This window comes from Pseudorca crassidens, chromosome 12, assembly GCF_039906515.1.
Source record: "Pseudorca crassidens isolate mPseCra1 chromosome 12, mPseCra1.hap1, whole genome shotgun sequence".
Lineage (NCBI taxonomy): Eukaryota > Metazoa > Chordata > Mammalia > Artiodactyla > Delphinidae > Pseudorca > Pseudorca crassidens.
The window spans coordinates 66,321,835-66,347,733 of NC_090307.1; the positions used below are offsets into that span (position 1 = coordinate 66,321,835).

A 25,899-nucleotide genomic window follows, 5' to 3' on the forward strand; every position below is an offset into this window, starting at 1 on the left:
CCAAAAAAGACACCAATCACTCTCACTCCCAAGGTCAGAAATAACCATTGTTGGCACATATCCCTGTTTCACTGTAGGTGTTCCCCATGGACACGAGTGTACGTGCACAGGTAGTAGTTTGTCACGTAATCAGGAGCATCCTGTGAGCAGTTTTGCAGCCAGTTCTGGAACATGTTGCTTCCCTGTCATTAAAAATACCTAGAAATTCACCAGTAATCATAGATGCAGAATACCCACCCCATTGTGTGGACGGAGCATCATTTATTCAACTACCCTTGCTTGTTGAAATATTTCATTAATGGGGACAATGTTTAGCCTCCTGTTATGTATTGCTTTCTGAGTGAGCTGTGCTGTCTTGGCACTATCCCCCAAAATGGGTTATTTTAAATTGTTTTCTAAAAGTTTACAAAAGCATAACATACTCTATGGAAAAAAGGTCACAATATAGAAATGAATACATGAAATATGAGTCCCAATACATTGGTTAATTTTTTAAATCAAATCAGGATCATACTGCACGTACTTCTCAGCTACTTGTTCTTTCCATTACTGTACCATTGGGGTGTCTTTACTTGCTGGGATGTACAGACCAACTTTGTTCCTTAAGCAGCTGTGGAATAGTCCACTGCATGCCTGTACCATGGTTTTTTTAGCTGTTCCCTGATGGACGTTTGGATTGTCTCCAGGTTTACACAATCACAAACATTGCTGCAATGAACAGCCTTGAGCAAACATCCATGGGAGGGATTTCCAGCAGCAGTAATGTATCGAGAGCCATCCCACAGCCTGGGTTTTGTCGTGTGTTCCTCTGATGGCCCTGTGTGCCGTGTCCCCCTCATGGACCCATGTCTTCCGTGTTTCCTGAACAGGCCCTCAGCCTGTAGTGGTTCTGCCAGCACCGAGGAGATGCTATCCCCATCTGTGAAGGCCTCCATCTTCACCCCGCCTGTCCTGCTCAAGTTCCAGCCTGTGCCCAGACCCAAAGATGAATCAGAGAATGACCCTGGCAGCGCAGAGTCCAAGCCCCACCAGAGGGACCCATAACCTCTTCTGTACAGACCACGGCAGGAGAATGAATAAAGTTCCCCTGGTGGTTCCTTCCTCGTGCCACGCTACCCAGGGGCCGTGCAGTCCCACGGGCTCTCTGCAACCCCAAGAGGTGGTCAGCGTAGCGCAAGCCTGAGGCTCTTTGGCCTGAGACTGCACACAGTAGGTGGTCAGGTCAGTGAAGTCCCCTCACTTGCACCTAACCTGGGAACTCAGTCCTGTGCACTTTGAAAGAGTGTTGAGTGCGGGGAGTGTGTTGCCCCTCCCTGCAGTAACTCTGTGGCCCCGTTGTGCCTCACTTGACCCCACTGAGTTGCAAGACTACCAGTTTTTGCTACACCTGGCTCCTAAACACAAGGCTTATCTGGGTGCAAGTTTAGAAACAGTGGTCTGTTCCCTCCTGGGAGGAAAATGAGCTGGCGTGTCAGTTTCCAATTTGGCACCTCCCTAAAGAGTTTCAAAGACACGTGACTCTGATTACCTCCCACGCTGACTTTAGAATCAAACCTGCATGTGAGACATGAGTCCTCACAAAGTGCCCAATGATGCTGGCCATTAGTAGATGTCGGTTGAGCCCTGTGGATGCCCTGCACCTTACTTGCTACTGGAGATAATAGACCAAGCAGTTGGGGTCCTGGCCCTTAAGGAGCTTATGTCCCATCCATGTGTGTGTGGTAAGCCAGTACATAGATAAATTAGTACAGGATTACAAATTGTGATAAGCCCTTGTGGGAGCTGAGATCGAGGTGTATGGGGTGACTGGGTGGACAGTGGTACCTTGAGGAGAGTGGACACTAGGGGTAGATGGGGGTGGAGAATTATGCTTTTACCAGACGTGTTAAATTTGAGTTCAGTCGGTGCCCAGGTAGAGGTCAGAAGGCAGAAGTGCTGGCCATTTCGTGTTCGGAGACAAGGGATACAGGTGTTTAAAGCCATGAGCCTGGGCAAGGTCACCCAGTGCTTGAGTGTAGAGGGAGGTCCAGGGCTCGGCCGGGGCATACAAACGTGGTGGTCCAGCCGAAGGAAGGGTCAGTCAGAAGAGACCGAAGGGATCATCAGGGCTTTAGACCTTCAGGCTTCATGGCCACCGGCCCCTGGGCCGCCCAGGAGAGAGGCCTGCAGGCGGTGGGGACCAAATGGGCGGTAAGTGGGCAGGCAGGGAATGTGTACGTCGCTTTGGAGGTTTCGGCCTGGCGGGGAGCGGTGATGGGGCCGAGGCTGGGGGTTCTTGGGGCTCCAGGCCTAAGACCTGAGAATCCAGGGCGGGTTTGGGCGGGGATGGCGTTGAGCCGGGGCCGGTTGGGTGAGGCGGTCCAGCTAGAGGCCCCCGGGAAGACGGGGTTTCGAGGCGGAAGCAGCTCAGCCCCGACGTGGCCGAGCCAACCGCGAGCTCAGCCCAGGGACCCAGGGAGCCGCCTGCGCCGGCCGGCCATGCGCCTGGGCACCAGGAACCACAATTCCCGGCGTGCCTACCGCCCACTTCCGGGGCGGGTCCGAGATACCCGGAAGTAGTTACGGAGCTCGGCCGAGAGGGCGCGGTGTGAGTTGTGTGCCGTTGTTTTCCCTCGCTCGCTGGTCCTGCTGCCGCCGCCGCCGCCGCCGCCATCATGGGGAAGCGACAGCACCAGAAGGACAAGATGTAAGTTGAGCCGCCGCCGGGAGCGGGCCTGTCCGCACTCTGCGCCGTGCCGAGTCCCTCTCGACGTCACTTCCCCGGGAGCCTCTGCCGTCCCCCGGCGGGGCGGCTCCCTCAGGCGCGGGTCTCTCGGGGTCCTGTCCCCTCGGCCCCTCCGCTCGCCAGCTCTGACCCCGCCGGCTTTCCCCGGGCGCGGTTCTCGCTCCCCAGCCTGCTCACGGGCTACAGCACCTTCCAATTAAAACAAACCCACCTGGCACCACCAGCTGCCACCGAGTTTCTTTGATTTTTTTTATGACAAGAAGAGGAACATCTGTGTCGATCGGCTGTTTTCTGCTTTCCCTTTGAAACCACTCCAGTCGGGCTCTGCCCGCTGCACTGCTCTTGTCGTGATCCTGTAACTTACGTGCGACTCCATCCGGGGGTCAGTCAGTTCTCAGTCCTCGTTTTGTTGGGCTTCTCAGCAGCGTAGGACGCGGCTGACCGCCTCTCTCCCTCTGAAGCCCTTGTACGGTGCCTGGGACACCACACTCTTTGTTTTCAGGCTACCTCAGGGGTCTTTCTTTGTTGGTCTCTTCTGCTGGATCCTCCTCCCCCCGTTCCGGACCTCCTACGTCTCCTCCCCCAGGCTTCCTCTCCATTTACATCCTGCCCGGTGGGATCTCTCCAGTCTTGCTTAGGACACCTCCACTTGGAGATCCGATGGGCTTCTCGAATTCAGTGTGCCCCACGGGGAAGCAACTCTTGATTTTCAGCACTTGAGCCTGTTCCTCCCTTATTTTCCCATCTCAGTGGTCACACCGCTCTCTCCTCGCTGGGGGTCAGAAGCCTGGGAGTTTCCCTTAGCTCCCTCTGCCTCCTGTCCATCAGTACGTCCTGCTGGCTCTTCCAGGAATTGACCGCTTCTCACTCGTCCACCAGTCCTCCCACAGGTGAAGTTGATGCCAGCTCCTTCTTGAACCTTTGTAGTCGCCCTCAGATTGGTTTTCTGCTGCCTATTGCTTGACTCTCTGCACACAGTAGCCAGAGTCATGCTTTGAGGACTTATGCTGGATCAGGGTCCTTTCATCCCGCCTGAAGCAAATCCAGAGTCCTCCCACGGCCCCTGAGGCCCTTTGTGATACGACCACCACCTGCGTTTCCATGATCAGTGGCCCCGTGCCCCCATGTGCACTCTTTTTCAGTGGCTTTGCCCTTCTTTGGGAACACACTAGCTTTTCTTGCCTCAGGGGTTTTTTTTTTTTTTTGCGGTACGCGGGCCTCTCACTGCTGCGGCCCCTCCCGTTGCGGAGCACAGGCTCCGGACGCGCAGGCTCAGCGGCCGTGGCCCACGAGCCCAGCCGCTCCGCGGCATGTGGGATCCCCCCGGACCGGGGCACGAACCCGTGTCCCCTGCATCGGCAGGCGGACTCTCAACCACTGCGCCACCAGGGAAGCCCTTGCCTCAGGGCTTTTATACGTGATTAGTCGGCTTGGTCCCTCTGCCCCGGAAAGCTCTCTCCCCAGGTCTTCGTGTGGCCAGCTGCTTCTCATTGTTAACCCTGCCCTTTGGAGCAGGACCGTTTGGGTTTGCTTACTAGTTTGTGTATCCCCTTGTTCTCTTGTTTTTTCACTATGTGCCTGACACATAGTACGTGTTAAAAAAGCATTTTCCAAATGAGTGAAATGATTTCGGTTATCAACTTCTTACTTCCAGAGACTATTCTTTTTATAAAGAGGTGGTAGTAAGATTATCTCTCTCTCCAGGTACATTACCTGTGCTGAATACACTCACTTCTATGGTGGCAAGAAACCAGGTAAGGCATGAAATCCTTCTGTTCCTTTTGGTGTGTGTGTGTGGGTATAATTAAGGAATGATGTCTTCACAATGCAGGAAGTGTAAAAATGAACAGTTAATAAGAACATGGAAACTATAGTAGACAAATGGGTTGAGGACACAGTTCACAAAAGAGGAAATACACTAAACATAGGAGAAAATGTTTAATATTGGTGATTTTTTTTAACATATGTTACAATAATATTTTCTCTGTCAAGTTAATAAAGAATACAAAGAACGGGGACTTCCTTGGTGGCGCAGTGGTTAAGAATCCGCCTGCCAATGCAAGGGACATGGGTTCGAGCCCTGGTCCAGGAAGATCCCACATGCCGTGGAGCAACTAAGCCTGTGTGCCACAACTACTGAGCCTGTGCTCTAGAGCCCACGAGCCGCAACTGCTGAGCCCCCACATGTCACAACTGTTGAAGCCCACGTGCCTAGAGCCTGTGCTCTGCAACAAAGACAAGCCACCGCTATGAGAAGCCTGCTTACTGCAACAAAGAGTAGCCCCTGCTCACTGCAACTAGAGAAAGCCCGCGTGCAGCAACAAAGACCCAATGCAGCCAAAAATAAATAAATTTAAAAAAAAAAGAATGCAAAGAGCAATAATACCTAAAGCTATCAAGGCTGCAGTCAAAAGAGCACTGTCATGGTCACTGGTGGAAGCAAAACTGGCCCAGCCTCTTGGAAAGCAAAGCCAAGAGGGAGCCCCACAGCAGGGGTGTTAGTTAGGGTTGTGGCAGAAACCCACTTGGGGTATGTACTTTTTCCTCTAAGCTCTTTCTTGATGTACCCCACGTTTTGGTTCTGTCTAGAGAAAGGTATTAGTACACAGCAATTTTTGCACTGGGTAATTTATATCAGCATTTTATTTTGTTTTTTTCTTTTTTTTTTTTAAATCTTAACAGATTTTTATTTTTTTATCGATGTATTGTTGACCTGTAACACTGAGTGACTTCCAGGTGCACAGTGCAGTGGTCTGATATTTCTGTGCATTGCAAAACAAAACCCAAAATAGGTCTAGTTACCGTCTGTCACTACACACAATTATTATTATTATTTATTTATTAAAATTTATTTATTTTATTTATTTTTGACTGTGTTGGGTCTTCGTTGCTGCACGTGGGCTTTTTCTAGTTGCGGCGAGCAGGGGCTATTCTTTGTTTCAGTGCGTGGGCTTCTCATTGCAGTGGCTTCTGTTGTTGAGGAGCATGGACTCTAGGCGCACGGGCTTCAGTAGTTGTGGCACATGGGCTCAGTAATTGTGGCTCGCGGGCTGTAGAGCGCAGGCTCAGTCGTTGTGATGCACTGGCTTCATTGCTCCGCGGCATGTGGGATCTTCCTGGACAAGGCCTCAAACCGTTTCCCCTGCGTTGGTAGGTAGATTCTTAACCACTGAGCCACCAGGGAAGCCCCCCACACAATTTTTAAGATATCATTGACTACAGCCCCCATGCCGTGCGTTTCATCCCCGTGACTTACATGCACTTTTTCTTAAAACGTAGTTGACTTGTTGATAGAGCACATACGTGAAATTTTTTACAGAGTAAGTTTTCTGTCCTTTATTTTCATTTTACACAGATATCGCACAAACAGATTTTCGTCGTCTACCTTTTGACCACTGCAGGTAAGAGTTTGGAGAGTTTAACCTTTCCCTCGTGACTGTTCTCGGGTACTCAACTGTTTGACAGTGAATCTGATCCCTGGAGATGCAGGTGTAGCTTCTGTCTGCGTTCTCCCACCCAGATCTTCTGTGGACTGGAAGAAGGGACCCAGCAATGGAAAGAAGTGATGATGGTTTTCTGCTTGTTCTGTGTCTCCATTTATGTGCATTGTCTTTTAACCTTGTTCTTACCTACAGAGGCAGGTAGGCTCTGTCATCAAGCCTGCCTTATAGTTGAGAGAATCAGTGCTTCGAAGAGTGAGCTCCCTCTCCCAGGTATCCCATCAAGGAAGTGGTCTGACTCTGAGCCCAGGGCTTTCATGCTTTCCTTTTGGTCCAGAGTCTGAGTAGTAACAGCAGCCCAGAGAGTCCTGATACTGTGGCCCCTCCCCCTTCCCTGAGAATGCAGGTCACTGTGGGGGCGGGGAGGGACCCAGCTGCACAGCCACTTGGATGTCTCTTCCCACCCTTGTTAGACTAATGAACCCCAACACATTGGGGCTTGGGGGAGTGGGCAGGTCTGGTGGTCCCCATGGGCTTGAGTTTCCCCAGGTTTGAGCAGTGGTCAGCTCTGTCCTGGACACACGTGTCTACACAGCATTCTCCCCATCTTGCCCTCCTCTCCCTCCGACCAAAGTTCTGATACCATAGGTCAGGGTGAGCCTTGAGAGCTGACCAAGCTCTCCTGGTGATCCCACAACTGTGGTGAGGCAGGTCAGCCGATACCACAGGGCAGTGAGGGGGCAGGGGAGGCTGGGGGTGCAGCCGCTGAATCTGCCCAGGGCTTCCAGGAGGCTCCCCACATGGTGAGTGAGGGCTTCACCTGTTTCGCTTGGCTCAGGAAGTAAGAACAAGTGAGGCCCAGACATCATCAGCTGCATTTCTCACCACCGCCACCAGTTTTGTCATCAGCCTCCTGGAAATGTAGTCTTGTAAATTGGTTCGATGGAAATCTTTGGTTCCCAGTTCTTCCAAGAGGTCTCTGCTCTGTGTCTCGCCCATTTTGTAACTGCCTTGGGTTCTGGGTAATACGTGCTTTGAGAATGTGCCCTTCAGGCCCTGTTAGGAGAAGATGCATGTTCACTGTCTTGCTGTTTGGAGCTTGCCTTGTTGTTGGGTCCTGCTCTGGTCAGTCCCCAGCAGTACTACTGGGTTAGAGTAGAAGGTTGGGCCAGAGGGGGCGGTGGTGAGGACTCTCCACAAGGGCTCCCTGGGGCAGCTTTCGGGGAGGTGACCCCAATGCTGCCAGGCTGTCCAGGTCCTGGTGCCTGACCTGTGCTGACCGAACTCATAGGTGACTGATACACAAACAAGCCAGGTCAGCCAGGGCTCTTGATGACTAGTGATGGAGACCCCATGCCAGAAGAAAAGGTTATTGGCTCAAGGAAGTCCACTGGATACCATCCTCCTCCACCTGTGGGCTCTGCTTTTCCTAAGCAGACCCTCCACGAGGCAGGAAGTGGCCTTCGACACCCATATCCCTGCGCTGGAACTTACCCAGGGCTCCCGGGCGTCAGGTCTTGTCTGAGTCACTTACCCACTCCTTGGAAACATGGCGGGAACGGAGCCTGCTGTGCAGCCAGGAGCAGGCAGGGCTCCTCCAGACCATGGTAACCCCGCGCCCCCAGAGTCTCCTGCGATGGGAGGGGGCAGTGCTCAGCAGTGACCCTGTCCTTCCTCAGTCTCTCTCTACAGCCCTTTGTCTACCCGGTCTGCACCCCCGAAGGCGTCGTCTTTGACTTGCTGTGAGTCTTCCCTTGACTTCTGACTAACAGATGTGGTGAGATTGTTGACACCCACTCAGGAAGGGGCTGTGGGGCCAGCTGGAGTGTTTGGGCTCCAGGCAGTGCTGAGCCTGGACACACCGAGGTCCCAGCAGCCTTGGGAGCCCTGGATGGGCCTCAGGCATGGGGTGGCAGTGCTGCTGTGACCTCTGCCTGGAGGGGCGTTGGCCTCTCCCCGTGTGGGGGTCCCTAGTGCTCTAATTCGCACCCTGTACCTGTTAGAGTGTTAATGAGCGGAGTAGCTTTCACTTCATGAAGGCAGAGCCATAGTTGAGGCGCATAATTTCCTAGTCCTTCCCTTTGAAGCTTTATGCTCAGTTTTATGTCCCAATGTAAGCCAGCTTCTGTAATTGTCTCATAGTTCAGATTCAGTTTAGAAGATTTGCAAAATACTGCAAAGGAAAAGGGAAAATTGGCCATAATTGCATTGTCCAGGGAAAGCACTGTCAATATCTGTAGTGCTCTTCTTCTGGGAGTGTATTTGTGGTAACCTGTTTGAGATCATACTGTAGAAGATAGTTCAGGATCCATTTTTCACTCAGATGAGAGCTTTTTTCCCCTATGTCATTCAGAATTCTCTGGAAATGTGATTTTTGATTCTGGCCCAGTATCTCATTGTATGTACGTCTTTTTCTGTTAATGTCATTTATCCATGTTTATGCATAACTAGAGTAAAAACCCTGAACATACTTTGAAGCCCATGTAGCCAGAAATATTCCCCCGTTTCCTCTGATGAGGCAAAAAGTGAAGTGGAGTGTAGCCCCTTCCCAGCTCCCCCTGGAGGCAGACGCCCTGCACTGTGGCCCTGTCGCCAGGCTGCACCCGCCCTCCCGCTGACGCGCACTGTCCTCTTCCCTTCAGGAACATTGTCCCTTGGCTTAAGAAGTATGGGACCAACCCCAGCAACGGAGAGGTAGGTGGCTGTGCAGGAGCTTTGGTGATGCCGGTGAACACCAGGTGTCAGGTACAGGAACGTGGTGGAGGACCCACACCGGTCCTTTCTGGAGTGTTCCCCACTTGTGTGCACATGTGCAGGCATCTGTCTTACCTCGGTCATGGACGCAGTTGATTGGTGACCCCACTGCCCCTTGCTTCCACCCCCGAGGTGTCAGTGCGTCCGTGCGCCCTCCTGTGGTGGCACAGTTCGGGGGGGCATTTGGAGTTCTGCTGTTGCAGATGGTGGTCACACATGCAGTGTACCCCTGGGACTGCTGGACGCTGGGGGCTGCGTTTTCGGCTTGGTAGCTCCTGGCAAATTGCCCCCTGGAGGAGTCGCACTGTTCCAAACTCTCATCAGCGGCGTGTCAGGGGAGATGCGTGTCCTAGACCCTCGGCAGCTCTAGGAGTCACCTGTCTCTTTGGGTGATGTAACTTGTGGGCACCAGCGTTCTGTGACGTGTACTCTGTGGAGAGTTAGGTTAAGCAGCTGTTGATGTGTCACACGTACAGGTGCAGGAGAGAATCTGGAGTCGAGTTCCAGCATACTTCCCTGCTGGACACCCCCCGCCCCTCCGCATGCCTTGTTGTAAAGCCCCAGGGCGCCCACTTTCCGTTCCTCCTGCTGCTCTCTGTTCACTTCTCAGCTTGCCTTCCCTCTGCCACATTTATTCGGTTGCACCCATTCACTCACAGAAAGGGGTTAGCCTTAGAAAGGGGTGCAGCATGGGGCCTGGCGCTGTGAGCAGAGTGGGACGGGATGCTCACCAGAGGAGGATGGGGGACCTGGGGACGTCTGTGGAGCAGTGCTATGGAAGCTGTGACGTGGGGACGAGGGGAGATGGTGGCAGATAGTCTGAGTTACATCGGGGGGGTCTTGCCATCCCTGGAGGGAGCCTGGCTTCGTTCTGGATGGGCTGGAGGCCAGATGGGTTAAGCCGTAGCGAGCTGTGATCTGGCCTGTTTGGAAGCCTGGCTCTGGCTGCTGTGTCGGGACCAGACCTCCGGGAAGTGAGGGTGGAAGCAGGGAGGCAGCAGGGGCCATGTACTTTCTGGGCAAGAGGTGCTGGGTGAGCCTGGGCTAGGGTGCAGGCTGAGGAGGTGCAGTGCAGGGGCTAGAGGTGGGCGAGCAGGGAGGGCAGGGCCTTCTGCAGACCCTGGAAGCCAGGTTGGCTCCCCCAGGGTGTCAGCCTGATAGAAGTCCAGCCTGCGTTGGGGGAGTGGCGGGCAGTGTGGTGACTGGCACTGCGGAGCTGGGAGCTGGGCTGGGTGGTAGTCAGAGCCCTGTCTGCCGGGATGAGGCCTGGTCAGCTCTGTGACAGACCCTGGGGGCCCTGTGGAGAGTGGAGGCTGTCATTGTCATCGTCTTTGGGGAGGCCCAAGAGGACCCGGGTGCGGTGAGGCTAGGGGGAGGGAGGGAGGTGGAAGAGGGGTGTGAGCAGGGTCCTGGTCACCAGCCTCGGACGTGTGAAGTGTCGTGGGTTCAGTCTTTGCTCAGCTGTGCGCTTGTTACCTGTGTTCTGGAGGTGGATGTGTACTCTGGGGCCCTGGGCGGTAGCCTTGTTTTCGGGATGCACCGCCTCCCCTGGGATCAGGCTGCGGCTGTGTCGAGGCTGGGGCTCGCTCCTCTGTCGGTGGGGGCTGCGCTTTGCCATCGCCCCCCAGCCCCCCGTGTTTCCTGATCCACCTCTGGCCCCCCTGTCCTCGGTCTCCTCGGTTACTGTGGCCAGCCGCTCCCCGGGTGCTCCCCAGCCCCACAGCATGCCAATCGCCTGCCCCCAGCCATCACCTCTGCTGCAGGTGTCCTGTCAGGGAGTCTGTGGTGCGTCCTCAAGTGGGGCCCGTGCCCCTCCTGGCCTGTGCCCAGAGTTGCCGCGGCCCTGAGGACCGTCCCTGTGGTGTCAGCTGCTGTGAGCTCCTGTCGCCTCCTGGGACCCCGGGAGGAGGGTGCTGCGTGTGGGTCTCCCTGGGTTGGCTGTGCCTGGGGCGGGCACCCACCATCTGTCCATAGGTGTGTGTGTGGGGGTGGTTGGCTAACGAAGGCAGGGCCGAGGTGACTCAGGGAGTGGGCACTGGGCTGGGTGCAGGGACTGTGCCAGGGGAGGGAGGATGTGGGGCAGAACTGGGTTTGGCCCTGGCGGAAGGATGCCCGGCGTCTCTTCCGCGTGGCCCTTGGAGCTGGCCCTTGGTTGCTGCAGGGCCTGTGCCTCCCCATCCAGGGTCTCCCTGCTGCCCCCTCGCTTCCTCTGACAGAGGCCTCCCCACTGGGCAGCTTTCCTCCAGCTGCTGGACTTTGCTTTATTGTCCAGGTTCCTGGAGAAGAGGTGAGCCGCAGACGAAGTCCAGAAGTTTTGAGAAAGGATCCCGTCCCATCCCCTCTTGGCATTTGCGTGTATTGACTCCTCTTCCCCCATGTTGTAGTGCCTGGTGTTTCTTGGGTCGTCACACAGCAGAACAGCAGGGCAAATGCCTGGGTCCCCACTGCCCAGCTGAGGAGATATTGATTTGGCCAAAAAGTTTGTTCAGATGCCTCTGCCCTTTTTCATGTGAGTTACTTGTTATTATTAATTACGCTTTTTTCAGAAACTGGACGGGAGGTCCCTGATCAAGCTGAACTTTGCAAAGAACAGTGAAGGTGAGTAATTCTTTACAGTCAGTTTTAGGATTGGCCCGCAGGACCCGAGGCCCCCGCCTCTCACCAAGTTTTTGTTCCTTTCTGATCAGGCTGGAGGCTTGCTTTTGATTTCTCAAAGGCTAATAATTTTTTCTTAAAGGTCCAGATAGTTGTTTTTTTTTTGCGGTATGCGGGCCTCTCACTGTTGTGGCCTCTCCCGTTGTGGAGCACAGGCTCCCGACGCGTAGGCTCCCAACGCGTAGGCTCCCGACGCGTAGGCTCCGGACGCGTAGGCTCAGCGGCCATGGCTCACGGGCCCAGCTGCTCCGCGGCACGTGGGATCTTCCCGGACCGGGGCATGAACCCGTGTCCCCTGCATCGGCAGGCGGACTCTCAACCACTGCGCCACCAGGGAAGCCCAGGTCCAGATAGTTTAAAGCTGGGGTGGGGGTGAAACCTCCATCTTGGGGCACTTCTTCCCACAAGGGCACTTGGGCCGTGTGGGCCTCCGGTGGCCTTTATGGGTCCAGCTGGGCCCCACAGGAGACAGGCCCTGCCTGGCTGCGGCTCTGGTCCAGTCATCGCTGGAGACAAGCTGCTCAGGCTGCGGCCCAGGGCAGGCGGCCGGGCAGTGGGTGTGGGGGGTCTGACGGATTTGCCAGGTGGCTCTTGGGCTGGTTTCCACTTGGCACTGGTCATAAAGCCCCAGTCCAGGCCTGGGGTCCTGCTCTGCACTCCTCCACACCCTCCATTGTTCTCATTGGCCAGACGCCTGCGCCAAGGCGACCTCCGTGGACACCCACCTTGTTCTCGGTTCTCTGTGGGCCTGGCGCCGTGCCCTGGGCGCGTGCGGGTGCTGTGGTTGAGATCGGTGTCGGGGCTCACTGGGCGGGTGTGTTCCGGGAGATGCTGGAGCAGCTGAGGCTGGCCTGGCTCCCAGCAGGTGCCAGATGGCAGTGAACGAGCAAGCGGGCCTTGGTGACCAGGAGCACAGCACCCCATGGATGGTCCCTGGGTGCCATGTGGCTCCCTGCTCTGAGAGCGGGTGATTCGGGGAGGCCCTCGGTGTGTCTCCTTCACAAGTGTTTACTGAGCGCCTGCTGTGTGTGAAGACCAAGACAGGCCGGGTCTCTCCCGGAACAAAAGGGAGGGAGGAAATTGGAAATGAGATCACTGTAGTGCGTCAGGTGCTGCATGTAACAGGTCAGAGGTAAAGCAGGGTGAGAGAGGGTCACAGGACGACTCGCTGACAGGGTTTGAGTATAAATCTGGGGGGAGGGGGAGGAAGGGCAGGGGAGGGGAGCCCTGTGGGGATGTGGAGAGACCATTCCAGGCAACGGGCTCAGCCTGTGCAAAGGCCCCGAGGCACAGCCAGGAGTCCAGTGTTGCTGCATCAGGGTGAGCGGAGCGGGAAGCAGGGTCTGTGGTCCAGAGTCAGGTGGGATGGGGTGCAGAGCAGTCATGTGGGGCTCGGGTGGCCACGGGAGAACTCAGAGATTACAGCAAGAAAGATCTGACCTAACTTTGCCTTTTTTAAAATTTTTACTAAAAAAAAAAATTTACTAACTTTGATCTAGAGATTGCCTTTTTTTGGCTTTGTTTTGTCTTTTAATTAAAATTTTTTTTTTAAATTAATTTATTTTTGGCTGCGTTGGGTCTTCGTTGCTGCGCGTGGGCTTTCTCTAGTTGCGGCGAGCAGGGGCCGCTCTTCGTTGCAGTGTTCAGGCTTTTCTTGTTGCAGAACATGGGCTCTAGGCGCGTGGGCTTCAGTAGTTGTGGCATGCAGGATTAGTAGTTGTGGCTTGCGGGCTCTAGAGCGCAGGCTCAGCAGTTGTGGCACACGGGCTTAGTTGCTCCGTGGCATGTGGGATCTTCCTAGACCAGGGATTGAACCCATGTCCCCTGCATTGGCAGGCGGATTCTTAACCACTGTGCCACCAGGGAAGTCCTCTTTTTTTTTTTTTAAAGACAGCATCATTTATTTTCTTTCTATTTTTTTTTGTTAATTAATTTATTTTTGGCTGCATTGGGTCTTCATTGCTGCATGTGGGCTTTCTCTAGTTGCAGCAAGCAGGGGCTACTCTTCATTGCGGTGGGCGTGCTTCTCATTGCGGTGGCTTCTCCTGTTGCAGAGCATGGGCTCTAGGTGTGTGGGCTTCAGTAGTTGCGGCATGTGGGCTCAGTAGTTGTGGCTCACAGGCTCTAGAGCACAGGCTCACTAGTTGTGGCACACGGGCTTAGTTGCTTCACGGCATGTGGGATCTTCCTGGACCAGAGCTCGAACCTGTGTCCCCTGCATTGGCAGGCGGATTCTTAACCACTGTGCCACCAGGGAAGTCCCAAGTTGACATTTTCAGGGATGTGAAAGTAGAGAGAATTCAGGACTTCCCTGGCAGTCCAGTGGTTGGGACTCTGCACTTCCACTGTGGGGGGCCCAGGTTTGATCTCTGGTCTGGGAACTAGGATCCCGTGGTGTGGCCAAAAAGAAAGAAAGTAGAATTGCTGTGTGACTCCCCCATATCCATCCCCAGCTTCAGCTCCCATCCATTGTCAACGTGTCTGATCTTACTTACGCTCGCATTCTGCACCTACTCAGGTGATTTTAAGCAGATCCTTGACATCATACTATCTTGTGCTTAAGTACTTCAGTGTGCATCTCTAAAAGCTAAAGATTTAAGAAATAATAACCACAATACCGTTGTCACATCTAAAAAGTTAGTAGGAATGCCGTAGTATCATTGACTGTCCAGCCAGTGGTCAAGTTTCCAGAATGCGCTCATAATTATTTTTTGTAGTTTTGAAATCAGGATTTTTAGAGTCCATACAACTCAAGGTCTTTCATCTCTAAGTGTTCCCCTTTCTGCAGTGTTCTTGCTGGGACTTGAACAGGCTCCCTGGCTGTGGGCGGGTGTTGGTGGGGTGGGGCAGGGCACGGAGGGCAGCCGGGGCTGGTTGCAGTAACCCAGGCGAGGGACGCAGGAGGTACGGGGACGAGGCAGGGTCTGAAGGATGGGCTACTGGTGGGTGGGCAAGGGTGACGGATGCCCGAGGTGGAGAGGGAGGCCAGGTAGGCTGGGGGCTGACAAGGCCGACTTTGCTGAGGAAGACCCTGCAGGGGTTGGGTCTTGCGGGATGAATGGGAATTCATGCTCTTGGAGGAGGAGCTTGAGCTGTGGGCTGTCCCTCGGGTCGCCCTAGTTGTGCTGACGCAGGATTCCGCCTCTCCCGCTCTCTGACCTTGGCTCTCTGACCTTGGGTGTGTGCCTCCTCTCCAGGGAAGTACCACTGCCCTGTGCTGTTCACCGTCTTCACCAACAACAGCCACATCGTGGCCATCAGGACCACTGGCAACGTCTACGCCCACGAGGTGGGTCCTTGGGGAGCCCCAGGCCGGCTCATGGGGTGAGAGCCACCGGCGCATCCAGGAGATGGCAGGGCCTGCTCGTGTCCTCCAGACTGGACCGGGGCAGTTCTGCCCACTGAGCAGGTCCTTGTTCCCTGGTGCCCCCCACAGGCATCGGCAAAGACCTTGGAGGGACCTCAGTTCCTAGTGCCGCCCCAGGGGATCACATGTTGTGGGGGGGGGGTCCCGATTTCCACACCCGTCCTGCTCTGGGCCTGCTTTGGGCTGGGTGCAGATGGCAGGGCTGTGGCCCCATGATGCGGGAAACCCTCCCTAAGCCTTTTTCATGCCCATCCATGGAGGTTGGCCCCGCGGGGCTCTGGGGTCATGGATTCGGGTGGCTCATTGGGAGACAGATGTGTGACAACAGCAACCTGTCTGGGGCGCAGGAAGCCCCGCCCCTTGGTGGCACATACTTGTCCCCCCCCACTTGGTCCTTTCCCTACCTCTGGGTAGGCTCTGGGCTGCCAGGTCGGGGGGCAGGCAACGTGACAGCGGACTTTCTCCTGGCTTTAGGCGGTGGAGCAGCTAAACATCAAGGCCAAGAACTTCCGAGACCTGCTGACCGACGAGCCCTTCTCCCGGCAGGACATCATCACCCTACAGGTGGGTGTCCCCTTCCCTGCCTGCCCAGGGACCACCCGCCCAGGACCTTGGCTCCTCCTGCCTCAGTGGTCTCGCAGCCCCCTGCCTGTGTAGCTCCCAGCTGTCCCGGCCGTTGGCAGAGCCCCTCCCACCCTCCCTGCCCTCAGTCACCCTGGGCCTCCACACAGGCAGCCTGCTCAGTCCGGGGCTCACTGCTCCCCTCTGAGGCCGCCCCTGCCATGTCAGGGCCCTCGTCTCTGCCCCCAGAGCCACCTCCATGTCCCAGCAGCCCCGTTGCAGGCCTGAGGGCTGGGGCTGGTGTGCTCAGGACCCAGGGGCGAGTGTAGGGTGTGCCTGTAGGTGTCAGAGCCCCGAGTGAGTTCATGAGAACCCGGCCCTAGAAAATCAGGGTGTCTAGATCCTCCTGTGTGGCTCATCCCGTTCTAATCAGAGGCCGGTGCATGGCTCTCCCCAGTGATGGGCTCGCTGTCCCCAGGGCAGACCGTGGGGTCAGTCTGGCAGCCGGGCTGAAGGGGGGCGGCCTGCAGGAGGCCTGGAGGTGGGCACCCCACGTCCCGCGCTAACAGCCAAGGGTGCTCGGCTGTGTGCGGGGAGAAGGGTACGCAGCTGGCTGAGCCGCCATCTGTGCCACTGTCCCTGCCCCACCCCTGCTCGTCACCCTGCACAGGGCACAGTCCCTGCTGACCTGCAATGCCCATGCAGCCCCCAGCCTCTCCCCTCCAGCCTGGTCCCTCTGCCGGTCCACCCGTCCTTTGCTGCCCAGCAGCCACACGGCCCAGGATGGGTCTGGCTGTGGTGCCAGGCTCACTGCCACATGTGTTCTTTTTGCCATAGGACCCCACCAGTTTGGACAAATTCAATGTCTCCAACTTCTTTCATGTTAAGAATAACATGAAAATAATAGACCCAGGTATGTATGGCCAGGGCTGGCCCGGGTGCCAGGGACTTAGGTAGAAGAGCCTGTGCTCCTGGGTGAAGCCCCTACCTCCCTGGGGCTTGAGTGTCTGGGAGTCTCACCCAGGTTTTCACAGATCTTGCATTTCCTGAGCCCACGCTCCATTGTTCTGTGCTGGGGTTGGCAGACCACCCTGGCCCATGCCTGCCATCGGGGGCCAGACATGTCGGTGCCAGCCGGGCCATCACCATGGTGCCCGGCCTGGCCATCTCCCTGCCACCCCCGCACCGTCAGGACTTGGCTCTAGGTCTCTCAGAGCTGCTTTCTTTCCCATGTGTTCGGGGGCCTGGATGGGCCTTCTCCTCAGAGATTGTGTCCCACCACAGGGATGGGCCATTCGTGCCGGCCGCTGGGTGGGTATGGAGGTCCCATGAAGGGTGGTGACTTCTCGTGGCCAGGGGTCCTGTGATGCGAGGTTGTGACCCCTGGGGCTGGGGCCGGTCTGGGACAGGGCAGTGGCCTCGCTCTTTCTTCCCGCACTGGGTCCTCCCTGGGTTGTTGTGACCAGGAGGCTGTGACTGTGACAGAAGCTCTGGTCACTTCAGACTCGTTTCCCAGCCGGGGCTCAGTGGCTCTGGCCTCCTGTCCCCGTCACAACATCTGGGGATGCTGCTGGGTCTCGGCTGCTCAGGGCGACTGTGCTGTTTTGTAGATGAAGAAAAGGCCAAGCAGGACCCATCTTATTATTTGAAAAACACGAACACGGAGACCCGAGAGACGCTGCAGGAGCTCTACAAGGAGTTCAAAGGGGACGAGATGCTGGCGGCCACCATGAAGGTCCCCGAGAAGACAAAGGTGGACAGGTTGAACGCTGTGAGTAGGCAGCAGGCCTTGCCGCTGCCCTCTTTGCCCCTTGGGGCACTCCTGGGGATGGGGCTGCACTGAGGCTGGCCCGGCAAACCTGGGGCCACGGACAGGTGTGGCCGGCCCGGAGCAGATGTGCTAGGTGGACAGCTGCCCGGTAGCTTCAGTGGTTCCTTGCCCCACAGCTGCCTGGGGTATGGGCAGAGTCACTGCCCTGCGAAGCTGGTTACTCGGTGCCCAGAGCAACCTCAGGGGTGCCAAGCTGCTGGGGGGAGGGAGCCAGTGGTACTGGGGGTACCTGGCACCCGTCCTTACCTTCTCGTCCGACACAGCCCAGGGTTGGTCCTGGGACCCCCAGTTGGCAGTGAGGGCACCAGGATTTGCACCCTGGCTTGTCAAGCCCCCCTTCCTCTATTCAGGCAGGACCTGGTGAGCTGGGGCTGGGGGACCCTGGGAGGGGGGACCTCTGAGGTGCCCCCCTAAAGAACTGTCCAGAAAACTAAGGGTGCTAAAAGAAGAAGGTTTGTTGTTTATGATCTAATCCCAGGTCTAACACGATGGTTCTTAGAATTTTGGTGTATTTCTTTCTCATGGGAAGAAACTTTTTTGTCCTTCTGTTTAGAAGGAAAAAAATTGTTTATTGAGGCTTATTTTTTCCTGTAGGGACTTAACACATTTAAAAAGAAGCTCCAGTTCTTGGTGCTCTGAACCCCAGAGATGCCCAGGCTCTGCCTGGTGTGTTTTTCTGGGTTTCACTTAACGTGAGAGCTTTGGCAGCCAGGCCTTCAGCCCAGTTGAGACCCATGGGCTGCTGGCTCACTGTGCCCCTGCTCCCTGGGCCCTTGGGGAGAGGCCAGTGTGGGCTGGGCTGTCCTGTCCCCCTTGGTAGACCCCTGCAGGTGCCTGTGGGTGGTGGTCAGGGACACCTTCCTGGAGGAGAGGCACCAAGCAGGGCCTGAGCAGCGGGGTGGCCTCGGGCTGAGGAGCCACCGTGGTTTCTTGGCAGGCCCACTATTCCACCGGGAAGGTCAGCGCCTCCTTCACCTCCACTGCCATGGTTCCCGAGACCACGCATGAAGCAGGTAGTGGCCTTTGTCTCCACCACCAGCGTTAACAGCGGCCAAGGGTGGGGTGCCCTCGTCCATGCCCTTCTCAGCGCTGCTCTGTCGCGCCTGGGCTTTGTGGGCTCGTGGGCAACTCAGGAGTGGCCAGGCACGGCCCCTTTTGAAAGTGGGCTTGTGCTTGGGATAGGGGCGGCTGTCCAGGGGGCTCCCTGGTGATGGGAGGCCCTCCCCATGCTGGGGCCACCCCACCTCAGGCTCCAGCCCAAGTCCCACCTTGGCGTTGCCCCCAAGCCCCCTTCCTCTCCTGTTCTTGGCTGGTCGGGCCCCCCTCCCCCCAGCCCTCCCCTCCCTACATCGAGGAGCCGTCAGGCCCCGCTGCCCCACCCTCCCCGATGCCCCTGGGGGCTCCGGGCCGCGGGCAGGCAGGCAGGCAGGCAGCTCAGGCCTTTGCTTGCAGCTGCCATTGATGAGGACGTGCTGCGCTACCAGTTCGTGAAGAAGAAAGGCTACGTGCGGCTGCACACCAACTTGGGTGACCTCAACCTGGAGCTGCACTGCGACCTGGTGGGTGAGGTGGCCGCCTGCGAGTGCCTGGCTGCTGGGCCTTGCAAGTCCTTCCTCACTGTCGGGGCCGCCTTCCACTGCCCAAGGGCCCTGGGGTCCTCGGTACCCTTCCCTGGCCGCCATGTGCCTCAGCGGAGCACCTTGCCTTTTTTGTAGACGCCAAAAACCTGTGAGAACTTCATCAAGCTTTGTAAGAAGCAGTACTACGATGGCACCCTCTTCCACAGGTCCATCCGAAACTTCGTGGTGAGTGCTGTGCGCCAGCCTCCCAGTGCCCACGTGCGGAGTCCTGCAGTGACCCACGTGTGCCCGGGGGCCAGCTGGCCACACCAGGCCTCCCGGGGGTGAACCAGGAGGGCCCCATTCTCACCAGGAGCAGCTGGGGGACGGGGGGCAGGGGGGCTGAGGCTCATGGGCACGGCTTCTCACTGGCTGGTTCTTCCTGCAGATACAGGGGGGTGACCCCACGGGCACAGGCACAGGTAGGTGCTCGTGCTGGGCCCCTGGGAACTCTGGCTGCGCCACAGTCTCTGAGGGCAGGGGCGTGGGGACTCTGATAGCCCCACGTGCTGTTTCCTCATTCCAAGGTGGTTGTGAGGCCTCAGCCACAGATGAAGGGTTGGGGGCACGTTACCTCCCACTGGGCCTCCAGGGGCACCCCCTCTGTCCACAGACCAAGGGGGCCTACAGTGGGTGGAGGTTGGGCCCCACCCTGCACGCTGCCCCTCCAAAGCCCCCCTTAGCCTGCCAGCTGCTTGGGCCAGCTCATCCCTCACCCTGTGTGGTGTGAGCAGGAACCACCCGTCTCCTTGGCACTTTACTCCCTGTTCTGTGGACCGGGCCCTAACCAGGGGCTCTGAGGGCCCTGGGGCTGCGGGGGTGTCCTGCCGGGGGGGGGGGGTTGGTGATGAGGACCCCAGGGATTGCGCACGGGTTTTTGAGCTGGGCCGCATCCCAAGAGCTGCGCTCAGCTGGGACCTGGTCATTCTTGCTGCCACGTGCCCCCTCCTCCTCCAGGGGGGGAGTCGTACTGGGGAAAGCCCTTCCGAGACGAGTTCCGGCCCAACCTCTCGCACACGGGCCGCGGTGTCCTCAGCATGGCCAACTCGGGGCCCAACACCAACAAGTCTCAGTTGTGAGTCAATGGGCGGTCATGGGAGGGGCCCGGGGAGGGGGTGGCTCCTGCACGTTCTCCGTCAGCCTCGCCCTACATATTGTGCCCCCGACCCCGAATCCAATCCAGAAAGTGTGGGGACACGCGCAGACCTGCCTGAGCGCTGGGCCTGTGCACCTGCACGTAAAACGAGTCAGCCGGCAACCCCACGCCTCGTGGTGGTGCCTGCGACAGGCCAGGGCGGCACCAGATGTGGGTGTGGATGTGGATGCCTGGCCGGGGGGCAGAGACCCAGTGAGGGTTCGGGAATTCTGCTGTGAGTGTTTTGGCGTTAGATGCCCGGGTCACCCACCTTGGTCCTAGTAGGTCTAAGTTTTGGTGCTGAGAGGGTGAGAACAGGCTAGATGTACAGGCTTGGGCGGCCTGTGTCCAAGTGTCTGGGGGGTGGGGGCCTGTGTCCAAGTGTCAGTGGAAGGTGGGGGGCGGCGCAGGGGAGCTGCAGGGCCTCAGAGGAGAGTGTTTTCCCAGGAGCCGCACGCTGCCTGCGGAGGTTGGTTTGGGCCACATGGCCACTGATGGCGCGTCGAGGACGGTTTGGGTGGCGGCTCGCATGCACCTTTGCTGGCTTCACCTGCAGAGCCGCCTGGCTTGGTGGAATGGGGCCCCAGGTGGAGTGTTTCTCTCCCGCTCAGCCTTCTCTAGGAGCTTTATGAGTTCATCTACGTTTCTTGATTCATGATTCTTAAAAATCCTTAATTTTTTATCTGTGTTCCAGATATTTTCCCAGACTTTAAAAATTTCGGGGAAAGGTGGCACATGTTTTTACATCTCTCCTGTGGCATTTCCACTTGTGCTTCAGGAGTCCCCAGTGCCATCGTGCGTGTGTCTCGGGGAAGTTGTGGAAGGCTTTGGTTTTGGGATCTCACTTGTCCGTGGTGATTGTGTGTGACGTGGACACAGCGTTTGTTTCCTCCCAGTTGTGCTGGTGTCACTCAGAGCAGTCCCCTCCCCAGGTGGATGGCAGCCTTGCTGGCAACTGAACAGTCAGGATGCCCGTCACAGTCTGTCAGGTAGCTAGTTGGCCCCTCGGCCATTGCGGGCACTGGTGGAGTGGGGAGGGGCCCCCGAAGGGCGGAACACGCCCTCCTGCCTGATGGGTGGTCCCCTGTCTTAGGTGACTTGTTCCCAGTGATTTCCCTGCTCATCCTCCAGCGGAGCCCCTGAGAGAGCTTCCCACAGAGAAGGCACTTCCCGCCAGCCATGAGGGCCTCGGGTCGTCCTCCTCGTGCCCCGGCACTCGGCACCTTCCTGTGGGAATTGGCTCTCACTCTGTTTGTTGTTCCTTCCGCCAACGTTACACTTAACCTGCTCACACCAGCTCCGCACTGGGCTCTGCAGTGAGTTCCAGGAGGTCCACCCTCACTATTTGTTTGCACGTTGCTTTGGCTTTGATTGCTTATTCTCTAATCTGGATTTTATTTTAACTGGAGCGATGTGACGTGTGTTTTATTTATTTATTTAATTAAAAAAATTTTTTTGTGACGTGTGCTTTGGAACAACGGACGTGCGTGGGGTAGTTTCCATCTAAGGATGTGCCTTGACTTCTCCTTGGATGTCTTCTATCTTCTAATGCGATTTTACAGTTTCTTCACATGGGTCCTTTGCCTTCCTGGATAAAGCAATTCCTTAAGGATTTTGTAGTTTGTGATATTTTTGTAAACAGATTTTTTTTTCCCTAATTCTGGGTGGTTATTTTTCATGTAGAGAAAAACTATTATTTAGGCACTTTATCAAATTCTCTTATATTTCCAGTAGTTTACTGAAACTGTCTTAGGCTTCGTAGACATTCACGTTATCAGCTTGAGGGGATGTCCTCTCCTTCCTGGTGCAAACATGGTCCCCTCACCATCAGGCTGTGTGTGGGAGGACATGGGCTCTGTTGCGTCACCCGATCAGGTTTGCTGTTGGGCCTACTTTTTCAAGCGAGGTTGCTGAGTTTGCAGATGCTTTCCTGTAGTGTCTGTCACTGTAACATATGCTGTTTTTCTCCCGGAGGCTGTGGGCCAGCCTTTCTGCTGTGTCCGTGTGTCTGTCCTGGCCAAGATTGTAGACTGCTGCTCCCTCCACATGGGGGCCGGCCTGGGTCATCTGTGCAGGTTTGATGGGGATCCGAGTACCGTGGGAGCTGCCCATGGGGCGAGGTGGCCGGCACCTTCTGGGGGGACAGCTGACCAGCTTTGGAGGTGAGGCAGCTGTTGTGACCTCGCTGGGCAGGGACGGCCGCAGAGCGTCCTGCTGACCCTTAGGTGGGCTTTGCTGCTCCGGCCAAGCACTGATTCACATTTTGCTGGAATGGGACTCACCCATCTCTGGATTCTCAGCCTGTGTCCATGCGTCCCCCTCTCTCCCCATCCCTGACCACATCTGTGTCCGTTCTTCCTCAGGGCTTACAAGGGTTGTCTGCTCTCACTTTCTCTGTAGTTATTTTCAGTTTCTACTTCGAATTGCTTCTTCCTGGTTTCTGTTCTCTCCTTTCTTATCGGCCTGTGCGTCCCCCGCCCACTGCTTGCTGGTGGCTGGTGGTTCCGTCTCTCTCATCCTGGCAGGGCTATGTGGCAGGTTTCTTAGCCCCATGGGGCTGGGTGGGTGCTCTGCGTGCTGTTGGCAGGGCCGGTGGTGTCACCTTTTATTATTATTTCCAACTCTGCTTAAATAGCCAGTAAAACCGCTGCTGGATTGGTGGCGGTTTTCTCTTTTTATTTCTAATATTATCGGGTGTTTTGTCTTTTCAAAGAGCTAATTTTAGACTTTATTTCCTTTCTGTTATGTCTTGGTCTCCCTTTTGTTGTTTTTCTGTTTTCCTCCTGTTACTTTAGGTTTATTCCATTCTCTCTTGAGTTTCTTTAACTGTGTTAGAAGTGAGAATAGGAGACCTGCCTGGCGGCCGGAGGTCGGGGATGCACAATTCCGCGATTTTTGACGTCTGGCAGCCCGATGGGCTTGGAAGGCGTGCGCTCCCTGGGCAGCTGCTGACGCGTTGATGGAGCTCGGTCCCGCACGGGCTGTGGGGATGTGGGGGCATTGCTGCACTTCTCTGGGGACTGCTCCATGTTGCGACCATCGCCACACTTCCTGCCTGTATCCCTTCTGTCTGCTTCCATCCTTCTGCTTTTAGCCTTGTAGATTCTTGAAGTCTTAAAGCAGTATCTTACACAGCACACACCTAGATCTTGGTTTATTTTAATTCAGCCTGACAGTCCTAAGTGTATTTAACTTTCTAGTCACTGTGCTGCTTCTGGTGATCTTAATTTGTTTTCTACTTAGTCTTTTCTTCTATTTCTTTTTGTTTCCTTCTTTTCGCTCTCTCCTGGTTTGGAACTTAGACGTTTTCCTTGTGGCCACGAAGTACATCCGTCTAATGTCTGAAGTTACTGGTTAGCGCCCCCCCCCCCCCCCAGTCAACCCGCCGGCTCTCACATCCGTGTCCTCGGGGAGTTTAATTTGCCTTTTTTAAAAAATTAATTTATTTATTTTTGGCTGTGTTGGGTCTTCGTTGCTGCATGCGGGCTTTCTCTCTAGTTGCGGCGAGCAGGGGCTACTCTGTTGTGGTGCGGTGGCTTCTCTTGTTGCGGAGCACGGGCTCTAGGCGCGCGGGCTTCAGTAGTTGTGGCACGTGGACTTCAGTAGCTGTGGCTTCTGGGCTCTAGAGCGCAGGCTCAGTAGTTGTGGCGCATGGGCTTAGTTGCTCCATGGCACGTGGGATCCTCCCGGACCAGGGCTTGAACCCGTGTCCCCTGCATTGGCAGATGGATTCTCAACCACTGCATCACCAGGGAAGCCCCCTAATTTGCCCCTTTTTATACCAAATTAAACATGAAGATTTTTGAGGTTGGCCCTTGTGTCCCTTTCCCACGTGTGTCTGTGTCTGGACCCCTTCTTGCTTGTTGCCTCCTTTCTTCCGGGCTACAGTCTGTGGTCCTGTAGTCAGTCTCTTGATGGGACGGGCTGTGGGCACAGCGTCGGCCCAGTAGGAGGTTGGCGGCGGTCAGGCCTGGAGGCAGAGCCCCTGCCCCTTCCTGCACGGCCTGGTAGGGGGCCGAGGCAGGCAGGTGGGGAGGCGCAGGCTCTCCCTGACCATCCCTCTTTCCCCAGCTTCATCACCTTCCGCTCCTGCGCTTACCTGGACAGGAAGCACACCATCTTCGGGCGGTAAGGAGCTGCACATGAGGTCTGTGTGTGTCGGGGGTGGGCGGCTACCTTCCCCTGGGCTGGGCCTGCTCCCACTTGCCCCGTCTGTGTCTCTGCACAAGCGGGGGCTTGGGGCTTCTCTGGCGGGGGATGGGGGTGGGCAGGGAGTTGGGCCCTCTGGACCTGAGACCCGTCCCAGTGGCCTACCCAGCGTCCTGCCTGCACCCTCAGGCTCTCCCTTGAATGGTCCCGAATCTTAAAGCTGGGCCACATCCTGTCTCTCTCCCCATCTCCTGTCTGGAGCTCGGTACCCATCCTGTGAAGGCCCAGATGGTATTTCCAGCTCTGTGGCTTCATGGTCTCTGTCACACCCCGTCTCTGGTCGTAGCACAAAATCAGCTACAGGCATTATGAGCGTGGACGGGTCCCGATCAATCTTGTTGACAGAGCTGGCAGGCAGCTGGACTTGGCCACCAGCCAGGCCCGGGGACCCCGCCCCTCATCTCTGGGTCCTACTGGCTCCTTCTGGAGCCACTCTGTGCCCCTGGCCTGCACAGGAACATGGCCTTTGGGGGTGCCCTGCCCTGGGCACATTCTCAGGTGCCCCATCGCTCTGCTGCAGGGTTGTTGGAGGCTTTGACACACTGACGGCCATGGAGAATGTGGAGAGTGACCCCAAAACTGACCGCCCTAAGGTATGTGCCCGGGAGCATGGGGGCTGCTCCTCAGGCTTGGCACTGGGCAGGCCCTAGGCGGGCTGGGGGCATGCGCCGGCTCTGCTCACCCCCTCCCGCCCCCACCAGGAGGAGATTCGCATGGACTCCACCACAGTGTTTGTGGACCCCTACGAGGAAGCCGACGCCAAGGTGAGGGGGGCACTCGGGGCCCGTTCCGTCCCCAGGAGCCCCACCCGGCCCAAGGGCTCCAGGCCAGACACTCCCCTGCCTGCCACAGATCGCTGAGGAGCGGAAGAAGACGCGGCTGGAGGCAGCGGCCCTGGAGAGCACAGCCAAGACCAGCCAGCCCCAGCAGGGGAGCCAGGGCCCCCAGACGTACCGCCAGGGAGTGGGCAAGTACATCAGCCCGGTGGTCACGTGAGTCTCCACGGTGCTCTCCCTGCACTTACCGCCGGGGGGTGGGCAGCCGGGGGCACCAGCATGAGCTGGCTGCTGGGGGCGCCTTGGTGCAGGGTGAAGGAAGGGGGGTCGGGGCCTGGTACCCACATGGCAGCTCTCGTCTGCTGCTTCTCTCCCCAGGAAACGGGTAGCAGAGGAAGAGCCCTCCACCAGTGCAGCTGTCCCCGTGGCCAAGAAAAAGCCCAGCCGAGGTTTTGGGGACTTCAGCTCGTGGTAGCAGGCTGGCTGCTCTGGATTCTGGTAGGGACTTGGACTGTGTCCCGAGTTGTCTGCCCTTTGAGCTGCAACTCAATAAAGCTCTGGTCTATTGGCCTGGGTCCTCTTTCCTGGCCTTGGGAGTCCACGGGCCACCTCTTCTCTCCCTGGGTAGGACGGCCTGGCCCTGTCTCCACGTCTGCTCCTCTGCCTCAGTCAGGAGGGTGAAGCCAGCTGGCTCCCGCTGTTCCTGGCAAAGGGCGAGCAGAGGTCCTGGGAGCTGGTGTCTGTCGTCCCCCCAGCCCCTGCCAACTCCTCTCCAGCCTCAGGGCCTGGCCTTGTGCTCACACACGACCTGGGGACCTGCTCGGTGG

At 56.7% G+C, this 25,899-nt stretch overlaps 1 protein-coding gene across 6 annotated transcripts; it reads left to right on the top strand.

Moving 5' to 3' along the window:
- Positions 1–2,535: 2,535 nt before the first annotated feature.
- On the top strand, positions 2,536–25,839 carry PPIL2 (peptidylprolyl isomerase like 2). Of its 6 annotated transcripts, none has more exons than XR_010933176.1 (22): positions 2,536–2,686; positions 4,430–4,479; positions 6,081–6,126; positions 7,845–7,907; positions 8,808–8,859; positions 11,466–11,517; positions 14,772–14,863; positions 15,416–15,505; positions 16,340–16,415; positions 17,113–17,273; positions 18,271–18,346; positions 18,786–18,892; positions 19,049–19,138; positions 19,341–19,374; positions 19,910–20,027; positions 21,008–21,076; positions 24,159–24,215; positions 24,817–24,889; positions 24,998–25,060; positions 25,149–25,263; positions 25,451–25,570; positions 25,701–25,718. XR_010933176.1 is itself a non-coding variant. In XM_067700008.1 (22 exons), exons 1-21 carry the CDS (start codon positions 2,655–2,657, stop codon positions 25,545–25,547), a joined length of 1,638 nt encoding a protein of 545 aa, XP_067556109.1. In that variant the 5' UTR covers positions 2,537–2,654; the 3' UTR covers positions 25,548–25,570; positions 25,701–25,839. The 6 variants fall into 6 exon arrangements, 5 of the variants coding, with proteins under 5 accessions (XP_067556112.1, XP_067556109.1, XP_067556108.1 ...); XM_067700008.1 differs by having other exon boundaries at positions 2,537–2,686; positions 25,149–25,288; positions 25,701–25,839; XM_067700011.1 differs by lacking the exon at positions 25,701–25,718 and having other exon boundaries at positions 25,451–25,640.
- Positions 25,840–25,899: the final 60 nt, after the last annotated feature.